Raw genomic sequence first — 20,668 nt, 5'->3', positions numbered from 1 at the left:
TGATGCTATGCATTGACCACAGTCAGTTGTTTTAGAGGGAATCCATTTGATTACTTCTGTTGCATTTTATTTCTCTTTGCCCTATTGCTCCCCACCCCAACACTCTTACCATCCTCCCTACCACGACTAAAAGCAATTCAGCCACTATTCAGAAATCCTCTGATTTCTGAGTTCTACTAATCACACAATGGTAGAACACTGGATTAAACTAAGCATGGAACTAGCGAAAGCTGGATATTTCAGAGAAAGCAAATATAACAGAGAAGTAAAAGCAGTGATACAATCATGTATTTAACTTTTCCCTAGATCCAAATTTCAGTTGAAGAAGTTTATGTAAACACTTGTTTAATTAACAAGAAAGGATCGAAATACAGAATGTGGCACACACAGAATGGCTAAAATTAACAAATCAGGAAATGATAGATGTTGGCGAGGATGCAGAGAAAGAGGAGCCCACTTACACTGTTGGTGGGAATGCAACCTTGCGCTGCCACTCTGGAAAACCGTATGGAGGTTCCTCAAAAAGTTGAAAATAAAGCTACCCTACAACCCAGCAATCACACTATTGGGTATTTACCCCCAAAATACAAATGTAGTGATCCAAAGGGGTACTTGCACCACAATGTTTATAGCAGCAATGTCCACAGTAGCCAAACTATGGAAAGAACTTAGATGCCCATCAACAGATGAATGCATAAAGATGATGTAGTGTGTGTGTATATATATATATACACACATACACACACACACACAAAATGGAATACTACTCAGCCTTAAACAAAAATGAAATCTTGACACTGGCAAGGACGAGGATGGAACTCTACAGAAGATACTACACTAAGTGAAAGTCAATCAGAGAAAGACAATTACCATATGATCTCATTCATATGTGGAATTTAAGAAACAAAACAGAGATCATAAGGGAAGGAAGGGAAAAATAAAACAAGACAAAGTCACAGGGACGCCTGGGTGGCTCAGTGGGTTAAGTCTCTGCCTTTGGCTCAGGTTATGATCTCAGGGTCCTGGGATCGAGCCCCACATCGGGTGCTCTGCTCAGTGAGGAGCCTGCTTCCCCCCCCCCCTCTCTGCCTACCTCTTTGCCTAATTGTGATCTGTCAAATAAATAAATAAATAAATAAAAGACAAAATCACAGAGAGAGAGAGAGACAAACCATACGAGACTCTTAATCATAGGAAATAAACTGAGGGCTGCTGGAGGGGAGGGGTTTGGAGAAATACAGTAACCAGATGATGGACATTAAGGAGGGCACTTGATATAATGAGTACTGGGTTTTATTTAAGACTGATGAATAACTGAACTCTACCTCTGGAACTAAAAATACACTATTTGTTAATTAATTGACTTTAAAAACACTTAAAAAAAAAAAGAATGTGGGACATAGGTTAAAAAAATACAGGGTAAACATCAGTTTTAGGATAACGGGGGCAGGGAGGGGAGAATCTGATCAGTACACAGGGGGCTGCAACTCTGGTTGTTTTGGTTTTCTTTCTTGGGCAGCAAAAGGAACACTGATTCTATTTTTTGCTTTTTTGCATCTTAAAACACATAAAAACTTAGAAGAAAAAAAAAACACATAAAGGAGATTGTTTATGTTCTTATACTTTTATTCAAATTCTCCCAAACTGCTTCAGGGTCAATCTATGAATTAAATACAAGATTAAACTTATACCCCTGATATGCCTGTCCAGAACATAAACTGAGATAAAGATAAAACGAAGGCCAGAGTTCCCAAATAATGTTAAAAAAAAAAAAAAAAAAAACCACCATCAGCATAAAGCTTTGAAAAATTAACTGAAACTAAAATTTAGAAGATAGTCCCTGCCATCACTTTAGCTGAGATTTTTTTAAATCAAAGAACAATTTTTACTGAGTAACACTAGTGAATTACTTAACTAATTCTGAGAAGAAACAAAAGATCTCATAATAAAAAATTAACTTAAGAGAACAGAATGCATTCAGTGTCCTCTTTTCCTAACTTCTGAACCCAAATATTGTGTTTACTTTACTGGCTCTTTACCCAAACCCTTCAGGGTAGGTTGTCCTTAGGGCTCAGCCATATCCTAGGTTCTTTTCTTCACAGAATTTTTTTGCCCCTTAGAGCTTATTCATTCTCATATGTTTAACTCCATGCTGGTGACTCCTGGATCTTTTACATATTTGATGACAAAAATTAACAGCTTGAAGAGATCATAAACACACAGAAATCAATGAGAAAAATGAATTAATATGAACAAAAAGTCACAATATAACTGCTAATGAACTAACTAGTAATTTAAAACATGCATGTGATCATCAAGAAAGCATGGTACTGGCACAAAAACAGACACACAACACAGATCAATGGAACAGAAGAGAGAACCTAGAAACAGCCCCTCAATTCTAGGTCAACTAATCTTCAAGAAATCAGGGAAGAATATCCAATGGAAAAAAGAACAGTTTCTTCAATAAATAGGCTGGGAAAATTGGACAACCACATGCAGAAGAATGAAACTGGATCATTCTCTTACACCATACACAAGGATAAACTCAAAATGGATGAAAGACCTAAATGTGAAACAGGAATCCATCAAAATCCTAGAGGCGAACACAGGCAGTAACCTCTTCAACCTTGGCCACAACAACTTCCTGCAAGAAAGGTCTCTGAACGCAAGGGAAACAAAAGCAAAAATGAACTACTGGGACTTCATCAAGATAAAAAGCTTCTGCATGGCAAAAGATAGTCAACAAAACTAAAAGGCAACCTACAGAATGGGAGAAGATATTTGCAAATGACATAAGAGATAAAGGGCTGGTATCCAAGATCTATAAAGAACTTACCAAACTCAACACCCATAAAACAAATAACCCAGTCAAGAAATGGGCAGAAGACATAAACAGACACTTCTCCAAAGACATATAAATGGCCAAAAAACACATGGAAAAATGCTCCACATCACTCAGCATCAGGGAAATACAAATTAAAACCACAATGAGGTACCACCTCACACCAGTCAGAATGGCTAAAATTAACAATACAAGGAACAACAAATGGTGGCCAAGAATGTGGAGAAAGGGGAACCCTCTTACACTGTTGGCAGTACAGCCACCGTTGAAAACAGTATGAAGGTTCCTCAAGACGTTAAAAATAGAGCTATCCTACAATCCAGTAATTGCACTACTGGGTATCTACCCCAAAGATACAGCTGTAGTGTGGAGAAGGGGCACATGCACCCCAATGTTCAAAGTAGCAATGTCCACAACAGCCAAACTGTGGAAAGAGCTGAGATGCCCTTCAGCAGATGAATGGATAAACATGATGTGGTTTATATATACAATGAAATATCAGAAAGGATGAATACCTACCATTTATATTGACATGGATGGAACTGGAGAGTATTATGCTAAGTGAAACAAGTCAATCAGAAAAAGAATTATCATTATGTGGAATATAAGGAATAGTACAGAGGACATTGGGAGAAGGGAAGGAAAACTGAATGGGAAGAAATCAGAGAGGTAGACAAACCATGAGAGACTCTTGACTCTGGGAAACAAATGGGGGGGTTGTGGAAAGTGAGGTGGGTGGGGGGATGGAGTAACTGGGTGATGGGCATTAAGAAGGGTATGTGATGTGATGAGTACTGAGTGGTAATACGCAAATAATGAATCACTGAACATGACATCAAAAACTAATGATGTACCGTATGCTGGCTAATTGAATTTAAATTAAAAAAATAAAAATAAAACATGCATGTTTATTTTTTTTTTTAAAGATTTTATTTATTTGACAGAGAGAAATCACAAGTAGATGGAGAGGCAGGCAGAGAGAGAGAGGGAAGCAGGCTCCCTGCTGAGCAGAGAGCCCGATGCGGGACTCGATCCCAGGACCCTGAGATCATGACCTGAGCCGAAGGCAGCGGCTTAACCCACTGAGCCACCCAGGCGTCCCAAAACATGCATGTTTAAATGAGATAACATTTCCAGTTATCAAACTAGCGCTGTTTTTTTTTTTTTAAACGATAACAGTTCTGGTGTATGTATGAAGTAGGGATGCTTATACATTAGGTAAAAACTGTTATACATTAGGTTAAAAACTGCCTTTTAGGAGAGCAAACTGACAGGGTGTATGGACAGACTAAAGAAAGTTTCCATCTTTTAACTTATTAATTCTACTTCTAGACTTTTATCCTAAGTAACAGTATAAAATGATAAAGGTTTATACAGAAATATATTCTCCGTATTGTTACAGCAAAACACAAGCAACAAAAAAGCCCAACGCAGAAAGGTTTTTGTTATTTATGTATTTGAGAGAGAGTGTGTGAGATCACAAGCAGACAGGAGGAGCAGAGGGAGGAATAGGCTCCCTGCTGAGCAGGTGCCTGGTACAGGGCTGGATCCCAGGATCCTGGGATAACAACCTGAGCTGAAGGCAGATCTTTAACTGACTGAGCCACCCAGGAGCCCCCCAACATTGAAAAGTTGTAAATAATAGTTCCAACAAAAATCATATTATGTAGTTGCCAAAACTGTATTTTCTAAAAATAATGACACTGAAAGATGTATTTATGCCACAATCCTAACTGGAAAATATCAGGGTTAAATAAAACAAACAAAAAAGCATAAACTACCATCCTGATTATATTCAATAGAGACACTAATGAAAAGACTGGAAGGCCATAACAATTTAAAGCGCTTATCTCTGTTATTACAATGTTAACAAAATTATAAGGGATTCTTATTTCCATACTGTTTCTTATATTTTTCTCTATTTCCCATGCTTCTTATGCAGCATGGATTAACTGACAAAAACCTTATTTAAAACAAAACATTCATCAGGGGCCTGGGTGGCTCAGTCAGTTAGGCACACAACTCAACTTGAGCTCAAGTCATGCCTCAGGGTCCTGTGACAGAGCCCCAGGTGTTATTCCACACTCCTGCTTTGGGATTCTTCTCCTCTGCCCTTCCACGCAGGCACACATACAATCTCTCTTTCAAATAAATAAAATCTTTGAAAACAGTAAAATGAAACATTCATCAAATAGAAAATGAAACTTGCCACCTCTACTATTAATCCTTCCAACTTCCCTACGTATTATTCAAATTAAACACCACTAATCTCTTAAATTAAAATAGCTTTAGTTTTGGGTCAACATTTGACCCCATCCTCATTAGCTCAGTATCTGTCACGTAACTACTTAAAATGAAAAATACAGAGGGAAAAAAAAAGAAAAATAGAGATAATCTTGAAAACTGGTCTCTGGGGCTAGATGGCTATGTATTGGAAAATCTATTTCGAGGCACTCTCTGGCTGACCTATAATTCTGGATATGCACATGAGTTTTAATACACACAAACACTTCTACCCAAATTATGTGTTTTAAAGTCCAAATCACTGAAAACAGACTACTGATTGAAAACAGAAAAAAAAAAAAAAAAAAAACCAGCTAAGCCACAGGAAAAAATGCTGGAGTTTCAAGATTTAAAAAAAAATTGTTTAACATGTGACTTTACAAAAGCCACTTGGATTTTTTTAAGCCTCACTTTCTGTACCTGTAAAACAGAGATGTTTACTTACTGGAGTGCTTTAAGGTTCAAATAATAAAGTTTCTCTGAAAGTATTATAAAACCTATTAAAGCATTATCACATTTGCTTAGCTGATACAAGGATAAAACATTTAATAACTGAAAAATGGAAGATTTGAACAACTGCATTTTAAGAACAGATTTTTAAATTGCACTTTGTGGGGCGTCTGGGTGGCTCAGTGGTTTGGGCTGCTGCCTTTGGCTCGGGTCATGATCTCAGGGTCCTGGGATCGAGCCCCGCATCGGGCTCCCTGCTCCGCAGGAAGCCTGCTTCCCTCTCTCTCTCTCTCTCTGCCTGCCTCTTTGCCTACTTGTGATCTCTGTCTGTCAAATAAATAAATAAAATCTTTAAAAAAAAAAATTGCACTTTGTTAGCTGACTCTAACAGTCACTGTCACACTGTCTCAAAGAACAGATCGGTGACAGCTTCCTGAATTTCCACATAATTATTTTTATTATCTATATACACATAAGACCACCAAATTTTGTGGTGAAAGTATATTATAGATGGTTGAAAAATACTATCTCCTTTCTCATCACTGAAATTAATCTACAAATCTTTTTTCACTTAAAGGGGAGGAGAGGAAAAAATAGTAGTGCTGGCAGACAATTTTCCATAGGTGTGGGTTTCTGCACCTGAGAGGAGGCACTAGTCACTGACAGCTTTTGTTCCAGACTGTCTTTTCAAGGATTTTTGTAGAGGGTATCTCCCTCTTGGGCAAATGTTGCGCAAGTTGTCTCATAGCTGGGGTTGGATTCTTCAGTTGTGATGCCAAGAATTCACCCAGGTTGTTCCATGTCACTCCCATGGGATGTGAGGATAAAGGAGAACCAACTCAAATAAGAAGCATGTGCTACCCTGCATGGCCTGAGTAATAAAGCCCGACGCAAGAGTCTCAGTCAGCATCCATGATACCAAAGCAGGTTAAATTGTTGGCTGGCAAGAAGGGGTAAAATCCCAGAGCCTTCACAGTTCTTGACAAGAAGATAAAAATCTACAAATATATCAGTCTGCATGTCCCACTATTTTTCAAAATACAGAAAATGTTCTAAAATGGAGAATGAATATAGACATTTAGGAAAATGTTATAAAATGGAGAATGAGTATAGAGGTTATTACAAAAGAAACCAGTAACAGTGATGTCTCTGAAGGGGATCAGGGATGTGCAGTGGGAAGGAAATTTACTCTTTAATATATGCAATATATTTAATATAGTCACCATAATATATATCTCTGTACCCCTATTCTTTAATGTATATTTTACACTTACTATGATAGATATATATATATATATATCTCCTTTTATACTGTTGGAATTTTTTGTCATGTGTATTACATTTCAATTTTTTTAAAGATTTAATTTATTTATTTGACAGAAAAGAGAGCATCAGCAGGGGAAGTGGGAGAGGGAGAAATAGGCTCCGCGCTGAGCAGGACTCTGGGATCATGACCTGAGCTAAGGTAGACGGTTAACTGACTGAGCCACCCAGGTACCCCAACATTTCAATTTTTAAAAATTTAGTCCTTTCCCTTTAGTCCTTTCCCTCTCCATCACTACTCCATTTGAGACATCATTCCAGGTTTGTGCATTACTCTACAGCTTTCTAGCTGACTCTTCCCTGGTCCAAATCATCTTGCCTAATGTCACCAAACTAAATGTTGAAATACTGTCTTTCTGACAGTGAAAAAGGACCAATACCAAATAGGTCAATTTCATCATTTCTAAATGATGGGAAATTGATATCTATCACTGGTACTTAATATTCCATAAACATACTATTTGCAGAAAGACAATATAGCCAGGTTGTTAAAAGCCCAGCTCCATCTTCATCTATAAAACTGTACTAACAGTACATACTTCATAGGATTGTTGTAAAGATTAAAAGAGATAATCTATGTAAAGTGCTTAATATGCTGCCTGGCATGTAGTAAGTACTATATTAGTGTTACCTATCATTATCTATTATTATAGAAGTACTATCTGTCAGTCACTAAGCTTTTTACACATTATTTAGTTCTCACAACTTTCATGAAAGATAGGTATTATTTCCAGATTTAAATGAGTTATGAAAACTTCCCAAGATCATGTAACTAATTATTGGTAGAGGTCACATTAGATCTTAGGGCTAATGCTTACAAGGTTATGGCCTTATTATTAGCTATTTGAAAGGAACTATTTGATGATACCAGAGCTCCAGAAATATAGAGTAGATCTAGGAAATCAAGCAGTTTAACGAAGAAAACCCTGGAATGCAACTATATATAGTGAGACAGATTAGAAATGAAAAGATCTGCCTCCTCCACTGGCTCACCATGTTCCCATTTACAGAGTATGTACATATGGCCTATATTTAAAACAAGCTATTTACTGGGGTGCCTAGGTGGCTCAGTCGTTAAACGTCTACTTCAGCTAAGGTCATGATGCCAGGGTTCTGGGATGGAGCCCTCCACTGGGCTCCCTTCTCCACAGGAAGCCTGCTTCTCCCTCTCCCACTCCCCCTGCTTGTGTTCCCTCTCTCGCTGTGTCTCTGTCAAATAAATAAAATCTTTAATTTAAAAAAAAAAGGAAAAAGAAAATAGTTATTTACTGTGTTTTTTTAAAACTTTTTCAAAAAAACAGTAATTGCCATGCTTCTGTTCCTACAGAAAACCTAATATATACATTAGCATAGCATTTGAGCAACTTAATTTCAATGTCTGAAGCCAGAACTACTTCAAAATAGTAAGAAATAGGAGGAAAAAGGCTCGGATAATTTGTTTATAAAACAATGAACAAGGTAAATAGGGTAAACTGATAAATACTGGCCCCCATTGTTTCTCAACTGGCATGTTATTCATATCAAGTTAGCACATGGCCATTTTCAAAGCTGCCCTGTTTTTTCACATCTTTAAGAGCTTCACCTATTTTACACTCCTCATAACATCCACATCAGACACTTGCAATAAAGGAATAAGTAAGATATGAAAAATCTGAATTAACATCTTTACACTACTTAATAAGCCATTTGAATTTAGTTTCACCTTGGAATTGAAGAGGCATTCCAGGACCAATTAGTGGTGCTGAACTGGAAAGAAACAATTTGGCTGGGCTGGACTGATTTGAAGAGTAAGCGGAGTTTTCCCCCCTTAAACTCTACTCTTTTCACCAAACTAGAATCTAGTTTCTCACTAGACTCTAAAGTATCCATACATCAACAAATTCCATTTGAATTCAGTGAACTTCAATGAAAATTCAAGTAATTTATTTTAAGCAGAGAAGAATAATTTAACATACAGCACAGAATTAATAGTGGACTTCAATTCCATCTTACTCTTTTTTGAGAGTGTTTCAGAAAGAAAAAAAATTTACAACAGGCAAATAATGGCAGTTTTCTTTGAATTCAACTTGAATGGCTCTGTGTGATGTACTTCAAGATACCTTTTTTTTCCCAGACTCCTCAAAAATCTACAGTTAGCTGCTGTTATTTCCATTTTACTTTTAAATAAACTTGGGCTTAGAAACAGTAACCTGACCTATACCACACATTTAGTGACAGAGATGACGTCTGAGCCCAGGCCTTTCGTATGTAAGTCATCTGCTCTATCAGTCCTGCTCTTTTCAATCATCATCTGCATTACCACTACTACTAGATCAAAATGACAAAAATTAATTTTTCATTCTTCCACCCACCCCCTAGAACAGAATCTTTCAAAGGCCCTACGTTTATTTTCTTAGTTTCTTCTGTTGCTCAAACATTGACCAGTATCCACTCTGCTCACCTTTCAGTTCTATCAGTTATTTGCACTATAAATGGCCACATTCAGCCAGACAAACTTCATAAAGGATAAGGAAGCTGCAAAAACAAAACTGACAGAGTCAGTAATCTAATTAGTCAGAAAGACAGGACTAAGGTCAAGCAATTGAAAGTTGGTGTTTTCCTTTATTAGCAACCGTTTCAGGCAAGGAATATACCTTCCACACTGCCCCCAAACACTTACAGATTAAATCCGTAATATATGTGTGCACCTGCGGTCACAACTCACTTGTGAAACATGAGGTAAAGGGAAAGTGATACTGGCTCCCTCTCTACTTTCTTGCCATTGTTCACCAATTACCTACTTGCCTATTACCTACAGCCTCCCCCACTGCCAACTCAAGCAAAACCCATTTCCTTCAGCTGTCTAAAGACAAGCAGAGAAAACAAAAAGCTCCCCCAAGAGTCTTTCTGTATACACTCAGAGTAGATTTTAAATAAGTTTTCAGTGCATTTTAGTTTAATGAAGTAGATGATGGCTGGGCTAATAGTAACTGTGATACCTATTTCAAGGATAGTGATACATACAAGTGCTTACTCTACATCAGATACTATGCTATGAACTTCATAAATACTGTAACTCATTTACTCCTCCCAGCAATTGTACCATATAGGTATAATCATCAACTCACTTTAGAGATGTGGCAACTAAGGCTCAAAGAACAAAGGAAAAAAATTTCCTAGATCACAGTGCTAAATAAATGAAAAGCCAAACATTGATTTGCCTTACTTGAACCTTAACTTTGCCTTAACCACTAAAATTGTTTTGTTATATTTTCAAATATACGTTAGGCGGACTCTTACAATGTCTTCCAAATAAAGTTCCATCAATAATTTAACTAAAAATGTTAATTCAGATTAAAAAAATCTAACTGATTTTTCTAGCACTGTAAGAGAATTAACAAGCAAAATTTGGCCAAATCATTAACAGAAAAGTTACGTAAAAAGCCCAGGTTTTACAGGAGCATTACAGATTAAGATGACTGTTATCAATTGCAACAATATTGTCTATCCTGACCACAAAGCACTCTTTATATATGTAAAATCCAATGTAGATTAAAACAATACTCAGATGTTCTAAGGATAGGAATACTTCATAGAAATGAAACATCCATTTCAGTCAGTAGACCTAGGTTCATTCTCATCTTCACCAATTACAGTACTGTAACCTTGGGCAAGTTATTCTATCTCTCTGTACCTAGGTTTGCTCACCTATAAAATCAAAGCAGTATCTATTTTAAACTGTTAGAGATTAAATGAGATAAAGTATTTAGCGTAGTATCAGCAAAAGTACTTCTGTCCTGGTCACTATCACTATTATTATTATTATTGGAACTTTAACTGAACACTAACTCCAGTCGCCCATTATCTTTTCTTCTTGTGCTCCTAAAATGAAGGCAATAGGCTTCAACACTCACAAAAACAGATGAGACCCTAAATAATTACAAGTTGATTTTTTTTTAAGATTTTATTTATTTATTTGACAGAGAGAAATCACAAGTAGATGGAGAGGCAGGCAGAGAGAGAGAAAGAGGGAAGCAGGCTCCATGCTGAGCAGAGAGCCCAATGCGGACTCGATCCCAGGACCCTGAGATCATGACCTGAGCCGAAGGCAGTGGCTTAACCCACTGAGCCACCCAGGCGCCCCTACAAGTTGATTTTAAGAGTGAACATTCATTTTCAAGTTCAAGTGATTTTAAAGCTTTTAACTTAGGAGTACCTGGGTTGCTCAGTAGTTAAGTGTCTGCCTTTGGCTCAGGTCACCTGGGATCAAGCTCTGCATCAGGGATCAAGCCCTGCAACAAGCCCTGCATCAAGCTCCCTGCTCAGTGAGAAGCCTGCTTCTCCCACTCCCAATGCCTGGTGCTTGTGTTCCCTCCCTCCCTCTCACTCTGTGAAATGAGTGAATTAAATCTTAAAAACAAAACAGACAAATAAACCTTTTAACTTAAAGAATTAACTGGCAAAGATTAAGCACAGTTTTTTTTAACTTGAAAATCAAATAAATACAAACAAATGCTGTATAATTGTAAACAGTTTTGTTTTCTAGTCCTAAGGCCTAATACTCAAATAAACCTGTATTATTTAAAATTTAATAAACCTATGACCAGGAGGAGCTCAGTATGTGTATTTTTAAAGTATCATTGGAGATTCTTTTGATCAAGTTTGGGAATTACTGCTTTAGGGTATATGGTATCTATTATCATAGCATGCGGGTGACAGATTTTGGTCTTCAAAACCTAAAGATGCCAAGAACAAGAAATGCTAGGAGATCTTTTCCAATCCAGAATCTTTGGAAGTACAGGAGTATTTAGTAAGTGATAATGAAGAACTTCCTTCTCCATATTTCAAAATAGCAAGGATATGTACTACATATTGCTATAAATGTAGCTATCTGAAATTATCTTTTCCAAACTGTGTAGTTTTTTTCATGGTACTATCATGATATTCCCTTAGGAACAAAATTGTACCCATTATGAGTTAACCTACTCCTCTTATCCCCTGTGCTCTCTTCCTTAAGTACAGTGAAATCACTTCCCTAGTCTCTGCTCACAGTGACAAACCCTTATACTATTATAGCACCTATTAAATTTAAATCTTCACCATACAAAATCAATTTTCTTCAGTAAACTTGAGCGACTTAGGAAGTGGTTAAATGGAAAACAAACCAACCAACCCAGTTCAGGTTCCTACTACTGTGTAATTTGGGGCATATTTGTCTGGGAATCTTAAGCTGTTTCACCTACAAAAATGGGTAACATCCAGGAAAGTATCCTATATATAAGGCACTTTCCCTAACAACAAGGCAAAGTAAAAGTGTTTAAATATGTTAAGTCTTTAGTGCTTGTTGAATGAAAAAAAAAATAAAATTCCCTACAGCTAGCTATGCTTCCTGACCTTGACTCAGAGGTGAGTAGGTCAAGGTTTCTCAATGGAAAACCATATTGACATGGTCAATGAACCTATAATTTATCACCCAAAGTACTGGGCTGATATTAAACAATATCCAAAGAGAAGGGAAATTCAGCTTTTTATATGTTTGAAATGGAGACTAAGTTCATATGTTCAATATAAAGATCTGATTTGTTATGTGTAGCAATGGCCTGCTGAACCTCACTAAATAAATTAAAAATTTGCTCATTTTCTCTTTCCCCTTAAGTATTTAAGGCCATGGCAGGTGGAGTAATGATGCTCAAAAATACCCACTTCCTAATCCTGGGGAACTGTAAACATATTAATATGCATAGCAAAAGAGAACTAAGGTTGCAGATGGAATTAAGATTGCTAATCAGCTGACCTTAAAATAGGGAGATTTCTATTCCATATTTTCAGGGTGGGTTCAAGGCAATCAGAGCGCCTTTTAAATGGTGAAGAGGGAGCAAAAGAAAGGATAGGTCACAAATGAAGAAAGCAAAGTCAGTGCAGTGAGAGCTTAACCTGCCCTTGCTGGCTTTGAAGATGGAAGAAAGGAGCCCTGAGCCAACAAATAAGGGCAGCTTTTTCTAGAAGCTGGAAAACCCAAGAAAACAGATTGTCCCCTACAGTATTCCAGTAGATCCGCCAACACCTTGATTTTAGCCCAGGGGGACCCATGTCAAACTTTTAACCTACAGAATAAGACAAGTATCTGTTATGTCACCAGTTTGTGGTAATTTGTAAGAGTAACAATAGAAAACTAAAATAAATGCTTTAAAAAAAACAAAAACAAAAAACAAAACTCCTTTAGAGTCCTTGAGCCAAAATGGAGATACCCTGGGACACTGCAAAATCGGGTTTAAGAACGCCTAATGGAATGAGAAAACACTTCATTCTACAAAACTTAACATTTAGAAAGAAAAATGCCACCACAGGAAGTTCCACTTGTAGAGTAGGGGAGTAGATATTACCAGGCCAAACCGCCAGCAACTATAAACTCTGGACAAACTATTTTTTACAAAATCAAAAACCCAAAACACTTTCTGAAGGCACTGGAGGTCAACCAAATGCTGACAGATACAGAAGGGGAGTCTATACTTAGATAAAGCCAATGAAGGTTTTTTTTTAAATATACTTTACATCTCTTAGCTTGAATGCAGACCCCTGTCAGTCCTGCACTTTGCAGCTAAAACCTCAAGAGAAAACCTGTAGCCTTAATGGCTTGAAAAACCACAGGACATTTGGGACAACCACAAGCATGGGAAAGTGGGAAATCCAAAAATAAGAAGAGCCAGAGAGTAGCCCCAAATTCTGTGGCTGACCCCAAACCATGCATACACATGGGGCCAACTCCAAGCAGCCCAGCTAAAAGAAGTGAACCAATATTTGAGATTCTGCTCAGAAGGGAGCTGGGTTATAGTTTGAGTTCAATTGAGTTAAGAGCCCGCCACAACAACAACAACAAAAAAAAAACACTAACAGAGGAATTAACAAAATCTAGAGTTTCTATGACATACCGTTCACAATGTCCAGGATACAATCAAAATTACTCAACATAAAACAACAACAAAACAGCCCATTTTCAAGGAAAAAAGACAATCAATGGAGATTACTAAAGAACAATTTCAAAACTGCTAAACCCATGCTTAAGGGCGTTTAAAAAAATGTATCTCCAAAAAACAAAAAAATGAAACAGCAACTACAAAGAAGAACCCAAATTCTGAAGCTGAAAATACAATGTCTGAAAATGCCACAACTCCTTCACTCCTATTGAACTAAGCAGTGGCTTGGGAATGAGGCAGTGATGAGCTGCAAAGTGATGTCAACATTACAGAAAGCCATGGAAAATTACTGAGGAAGAGAAAAAGCCTATTCTGAGTATCTAAATGCTCGATAATTTACTTTTTAGGCAATTCTTGATAATCACTAAATAAGGTATTACTGTACTTTACAGAAAAGAAAAATGAGACTCCAAGAGATTAAGAAATATGGTTCCAGGTCATGCAACTCTTGTCTTGTAGGGACTTTTAAATAGTACTACGTTATGGGTATTTTTAAAGCAATGATAAACTGAAGTCTGTAGCTAAAGAACCTGGCAGTTAATACAACAGAAATTATAACAAAATAAGCGATTTCTCTAAAAATGAAAATTGTTTCCTTAATGGTTTCTCTATGAGGAAAGGAACTTTATTAGTGGGACCTCTTACACTTTTCCTGATTTTCGCTAGGTCATTCTGATATTCTATTGAAAAAGGGCAGAAGGGCTTGGTTATATAAGTTATAGAACATCCTCACAATGGCATGCCACATAGCATTAAAAATGCCATTACAGAAATGTTCACTGTTGAGGAAAAAAGACCAAAAATGTTTTGTGAGGGGAGCCTGGGTGACTGAGTCAGTTAAACGTCTGCCTTCGGCTCAGGTCATGATCCCAGGGTCCTGGGATTGAGCCCCGCATCAGGCTCTCTGCTCAGCAGGGAGTCTGCTTCCTCCCTCTCCCTCTGCCTGCTGCTCTGCTTACATGTGACCTCTCTCTGTGACAAATAAATAAATAAAATTCTTAAAAAAAAAGTTTTGTGAGAAAGAGGCTACAAAACAATGTGAACAATACCATCCAAATTTACAAAAAAACAAAACAAACAAACAAACAAAAAAAACAACTCCGTAAGGCCTGTTAATTGGAAACACAAAAATGTTAACATTTTGGTAATTTTTCTTCAGCTTATTCTGTTTGCTGTTCCTAATATTGTGTTTTTCCTATAATGCATTACTTGTGTAATAAAATCAAACTTCTAAATCAAACCATCATGCTGTACACCTTAAACTACAAAGATCTGCCTTATTGTTCAGTAAGAAAAAAAAAAGAACAAAAACTTAGACTTATTCATCAATTCTGCATATTTACTGGGTACATACTACATATCAGGTAATATCTGTACAAAGAAAAAAACAGCTGCAGAAACCAACATAAAGACTTACTGAAATTTTCTTCCACTACCTGAAAATATTCTTTTCTATTATTTAAACTGCTTTTCGATATATACCTCTAATAAGCCTCTGCCTCAGAAACTGAAGAAGTTAAAATCTATCTGTACTCTGATTTTTATCCTTTCTACTAGTAGATAAGATCTTATTCTCATCACCTCTCACCTGGGTTTCCAAGAGTCTCATCTATTTAGTCTCCCAGCCTCTGGCTCTGATGAAATGTTATTCCCTCACTCCCACGCAGCCATCTATTCAATACAGAGAATACTGACCCTCTGCTCCTTTAAAAATCCCTCACTGGCTCAGCACTGCCTCTAAGATAATGCCAAATTCTTCCGCAAGGCGTGCAAGGACCTTGCTCCAACATCTGGGCCCTGTCCACCTCTCTTAATTCATCTCTGGATTTATCTTACTACCAACAGTGGAGTCCACCAACACTGCTTAAGGCTTCTTATATGCACCACGCTTTTCCCTGCCAACTATCAACAGCCTTTTCTTCTGTTGTCCTTTCCACCTATTATATTCTCTCCCATATATGTAACGTTATCACCAATTAGTATAGCCTCCAGGAAAAATCTTGCACTTTCAAACCAAACTGACGTTATTCCTAACTCTTTAACACTGTACTCTTACACTGTATATTTACCTCAAAGTTTCTTTTACATGAGACTATCAACTCCACAAGAAAAGGGATTGTCTAAATCTGTTTATCTGTAATATGGAGAAATAACAGTACCGACCTCATAAATGAGATTTAGAATGTAAACACGTAACACTGTGCTTGGCACATGGAAAGTATTCACCAAATGTTACCTATCATTACTAGGTAGCCCAGCCGCGCATTAGGACCTCAAATGTTTATTGAAAGACTAAACTCTGCAAATTGGAATATTCCTCCCATTTTACGACCAAGAAAACTAAGTGAGAGATTATCACAGCCCGACGTCACAAATCAAGAAAAGGTAGCGAAACCACCAGCCAAATTCAGGTCTAACTCTATAAAGCCCTGAACTATATATACTACTATGCATTCTCTCCTTGTCTTCTAAGAACTGACTCAACCTTTCTATTTTACTGCTAGGGGGAAAAAGGGGGCTTCTTTCCAGTAAATGCTGCTATAATCGTCATTAATGGAGTCACCATTTCTAAGTTAACTTGAATGAGTGTTTCGACCTGAGATTCAATCTCCTTACCTAAAATAAGGACATGTGCTTGGACCTCGGAAGCCCATTCAAGCTCTTAAAATCCTTCTGGATGCAGAAGGATTTGTGGGGGTGTCCTTTCAGAGTTAATAAATACGCAGAATACGATCTTCACTAAATCAAACCCCTTTCGCCTAAGGAAATGCTCTCCAAGCTTTCAACACGCAAACCGGAGCCAACAATTTCAGAGTCCTCTCCAGTGCACTGCAACCTGACAGCAACAAGGTCGCCAGGCTTGATCCTCAAGGTGCCTCCTCGGTGGGCGGGGGGCGGCATGGGGCGGCGGAGGCCGGGGGGGGGGGGTCTTAGAAACCTATCTGGCCCACGCAGGCCAGGCCTATGTTCTGCGCTGCGGCCAAACGGCAACAAACAGACCACCGGGCGGCCCCTCCTTCTTCCTCTCCTTGACCACATTAGGCGTTAACTTCCCAAACCTGTGGGGGAGGCCACGCACCCGCCGCAGCTACGTCTGCGACCCTCCCTCGGAGCTCCTGGCTCGCCGTGAAGCTGTGGCGGCCTCCCTGGGAAAGGGCGAAGGCCGCAGTGTCCTTGCCACCGCCTGCAAGCCGTCCAGGGCCCAGCGCTCTCGTTGCCCACCACAAAAAGAGACACCGAGAAAGATGAAAGGGCGGCGGCAGTGCCGGGGCTCATTCCGAACCTCCTTACCCACTGGGCCGTGAGACCAGCCGCCTTGGCCCGGAGCGCCGCGGAGAAGAACATGGCGGACCAAACCGTTGGCCTTTCCCTGCGGCACCAGGCGAGAATCCCGAGCGAGCCTTGGGACGCACGGCGTGCGCGCTCCCGACCCCAGGCCTAGGGAGTCCGGAGCGGCGGGGGCGCGCGGAGGCTCGCGGGGGCTGCTGGGGCCCAATGGGCGGAGACTTCCTCGGCCGGGGCGGGGCGAAGGCCCGCGAGGTCCGTAAAAGGCTGGGTTGCACAGACTGTGGCTGGGGTCTCAACCTTGAAAGGAAGAGACAGTGAGCTGTTCTTGGGCTTTTAGGGACTGTAACGCCGATCTGGATTTATGAGGTGAGCTTCCCCCCCTGGAGAGCCTTTTGGGGATTTAACCACCTACTTTTTTTTCTTTTTTTTAATCGTGGTTACTTAAAAAAAAATTCCGTTGTAACCGCTTGTAAATCATGTATTACAAGTTATATGAAGTTATATGAAGATGTAGAAGACTGTCACCGAGTGAGGTGGACACTAAATGCCTTTTGCTTTAGAGATGTGTCCTGACATATTTAGGGGCGATATAATATATCTGGAATTTGCTTCAGAATAATGGAAATGAAACAAGATTAATGACTGTCGAAAATGCGGTAGTTCTCGTGACTATTTTCAGTACTTTTGTACATGTTAGAAATTTTCCATAATAAAGCAAGAAAAAAACACCACTTCCTTCTTTTTTTTTTTTTTTTTTTTTTTTATAGATTTTATTTATTTATTTGACAGAGAGAGATCACAGTAGGTAGAGAGGCAGGCAGAGAGAGGGGAAGGGAAGGAAACAGGCCCCTGCTGAGCAGAGAGCCCGATGCGGGACTCGATCCCAGGACCCTGAGATCATGACCTGAGCCGAAGGCAGCGGCTTAACCCACTGAGCCACCCAGGTGCCCCATCCACTTCCTTCTTGATGTTTGTTTGATCACCTCTGGAAATTCCAACAAGTATTTACTCAGTAACAGCTGTAATATGCACAGTGCTGTTTCCTGCTGTGTAGAGTTTACCAAGCACTTTACTGCCTCTTGATTTTTCCCTTCTCTGCCTTCCTTTCTTGTGTGTCATGTCCTGTACCACCCCTTCCTTTTGCCCATTTTCTTTGCTGAACTTATGAAAGATTTCTGGAACTTTCACAGCAGTATAGGGATTTTAAAATTTTATTCTTCATTAATTTAAAAACTCTGAAGTATTCCATTGCAACCACATATGAATCATATTTTACGAAGTATGAGATTCAAGTTACAAGAAGGCTCCCAGCCAGTGAGCTACAAATAGACACCAAATGCCTCCATTCCCATTTCTTTGCTTATCCCTTATATTAGTCTGCTTCTCCTAAATTGGTTTCACTATTTACATTTAAAAGGGTAAAATATTCTGGGTCTCCATGCCGATTTAAATTATTGTATTATAAGGGTAGCTGACTGGCTCAGTCATAGGAGCATGTGACTCTTGATCTCAGGAACATGAGTTCAAGCCCCATGTTGGGTGTAGAGATTACTAGAAAATAAATTTTTAAAAATCAAAAAAAATTTTTTAAAATAAATAATTATTGTATTATAAATTCACCTAAATATATATACACCCAACACTATTATACACATATCACTGTGTCTTATACAACTAAAACTAAAGTATGTAGCAAATTAAATATATAATAAACTTACAAATAGATGATACCAATATGGCATGGATTCTTTGAATCTGGTACACATGCCTTCACCTGGTTCTACCTTGGTCTTCTGACCTCTTGGTCTAGGTTAGTTCTCTTGATGCCTTCCTTATACAAGTCTGCCTCCACATTCAGTACCATATTTACCACCACATTATTATTCTTTATAGGTGTAGGAACCTACCCTTCCCAACTTGTTTGATTCAACATTTTGTACTGTGCCTGGTATATGGAAGACATCTAACTGAATGAAAATCTTGCACATGGTGGACTCTCTCAAAGAGTTGTACGTCTCTGGTTGGATTATGCATATGTACATGAGTATCAATGAGAGTGCTTTTCCATACAAGTAACAGAAAACCAAATGGAAGGAAATTCAACAGTTTTGAGTTCATTATATCACATGAAAAGAGTTCCAAAGGTAAAGCAGTTCCAAGATTAGATAATTCAGTTACTCAAGGATGTCCTTAAAAACTTGAGAACCTTCCATCTTTCTGCTCCACCGAACTAGAGCTGTAATCCTGTTATGGTCACAGGATGCTGCAGCAATTCCAAGTATCATATGTGGATTACCACATTCCCTGGGAAGACGAAGAACTCTTACCTTTCAGGGGTCTCAGCTGTTCCTCCAGCAGACTTCTCTATCTCAGTGGCATACCTGTCATGGTGGCTAACAGAACAGGCTCTAGAAGGAGATTGCTGGTTCAGATCCTGTATCTATTGCTTTGTAGCTGTGTGACTTTAGGCAACTTGGTCTCTCAAAACTTCTATCTAGTAATAGTACCCTCCTCATTGCTTTTTTTTTTTTTTTTAAGATTTTATATATTTATTTGACAGAGAGAGATCACAAGTAGACAAAGAGGCAGGCAGAGAGAGAGGGGGAAGCAGGCTCCCCGCTGAGCAGAGAGCCCAATGCAGGCCTGGATCCCAGGACTCTGGGATCATGGACCTGAGCCAAAGGCAGAGGCTTTAACCCACTGAGCCACCCAAGTGCCCTCCTCATTGCTTTATTATGGGAATAAAATGAGTTAATGCCTGTAAAGTTCTTTAAAAAGTACTGAGCATAGGCATGCCTGGGTGGCTCAGTCAGGTAAGCATCTACCTTCCTCTCAGGTCATGATCTCAGAGTCTTGGGATCGAGCCCCACATCGGGCTCCCTGCTCAGTGGGAAGCCTGCTTCCCCCTCTCCCACTCCCCCTGCTTGTGCTTGTTCTCTCTCTCTCTTGCTATCACTCTCTCTCTCTCAAATGAATAAATAAAATCTTCCCCAAAAAAAGTGCTGAGCATAGAGTAAGTGCTTGGTAAATGTTAGCTTGGGAGTCTTCTATAGTAGGATAGTGTCTTGTGGATTCACAGTCCATGAAGAACATATTTATCTCATTGGTTTCTGACATCCAAGCCAGGACTTAGCAGGTGTCCCTAATTTCTGTTACCTAAGAGCAAAACCAAAGAGTGCAAAGAGTAATGTTCAAAAAGTAAGAATCAGATCTAAAGGAGTGTCTAGCCTGTTAACCCTCCCTTGAAGAAGTTACAGAAAGTAAATGCTTTCAGTAGTCATTCAATGCCAGTAAGTGTAACATACCACTTCATTCCCCAGTTCAAAACATCTGTTCATGTCCAGCATGATTTTGGCTTATCCTTAACCGACCATAATTCTCAAGTGAAAACATTAGGATTAATCTTCCTCACACCTGATAACATGAGTTCATTTCTAGAGCCACTCCACATATAAAGTAACCTAAAATATGATCAATTATTCTTTGCAGAATCTAGGTGAAGGAATTGTGGGGGATGTGTGAAAAA

General features: G+C 38.8%; 1 protein-coding gene across 1 annotated transcript in view; it reads right to left on the bottom strand.

Moving 5' to 3' along the window:
- NDUFV2 (NADH:ubiquinone oxidoreductase core subunit V2) overlaps positions 1–17,865 on the bottom strand; it is a 34,881-nt gene extending 17,016 nt beyond the window's left edge. Inside the window, exon 1 of the mRNA XM_082697355.1 lies at positions 17,146–17,865. Coding sequence (XP_082553481.1) covers positions 17,146–17,199 — 54 coding nt within the window. The 5' untranslated portion in view covers positions 17,200–17,865. The remainder of the gene's footprint in view (positions 1–17,145) is intronic.
- Between the last annotated feature and the right edge of the window lie 2,803 nt (positions 17,866–20,668).

This window comes from Mustela nivalis (genome assembly GCF_964662115.1).
Source record: "Mustela nivalis genome assembly, chromosome: 14".
NCBI lineage: Eukaryota > Metazoa > Chordata > Mammalia > Carnivora > Mustelidae > Mustela > Mustela nivalis.
The sequence above is the reverse complement of the archived record's forward strand: the minus strand, read 5'-3'. Positions and strand labels throughout refer to the sequence as shown.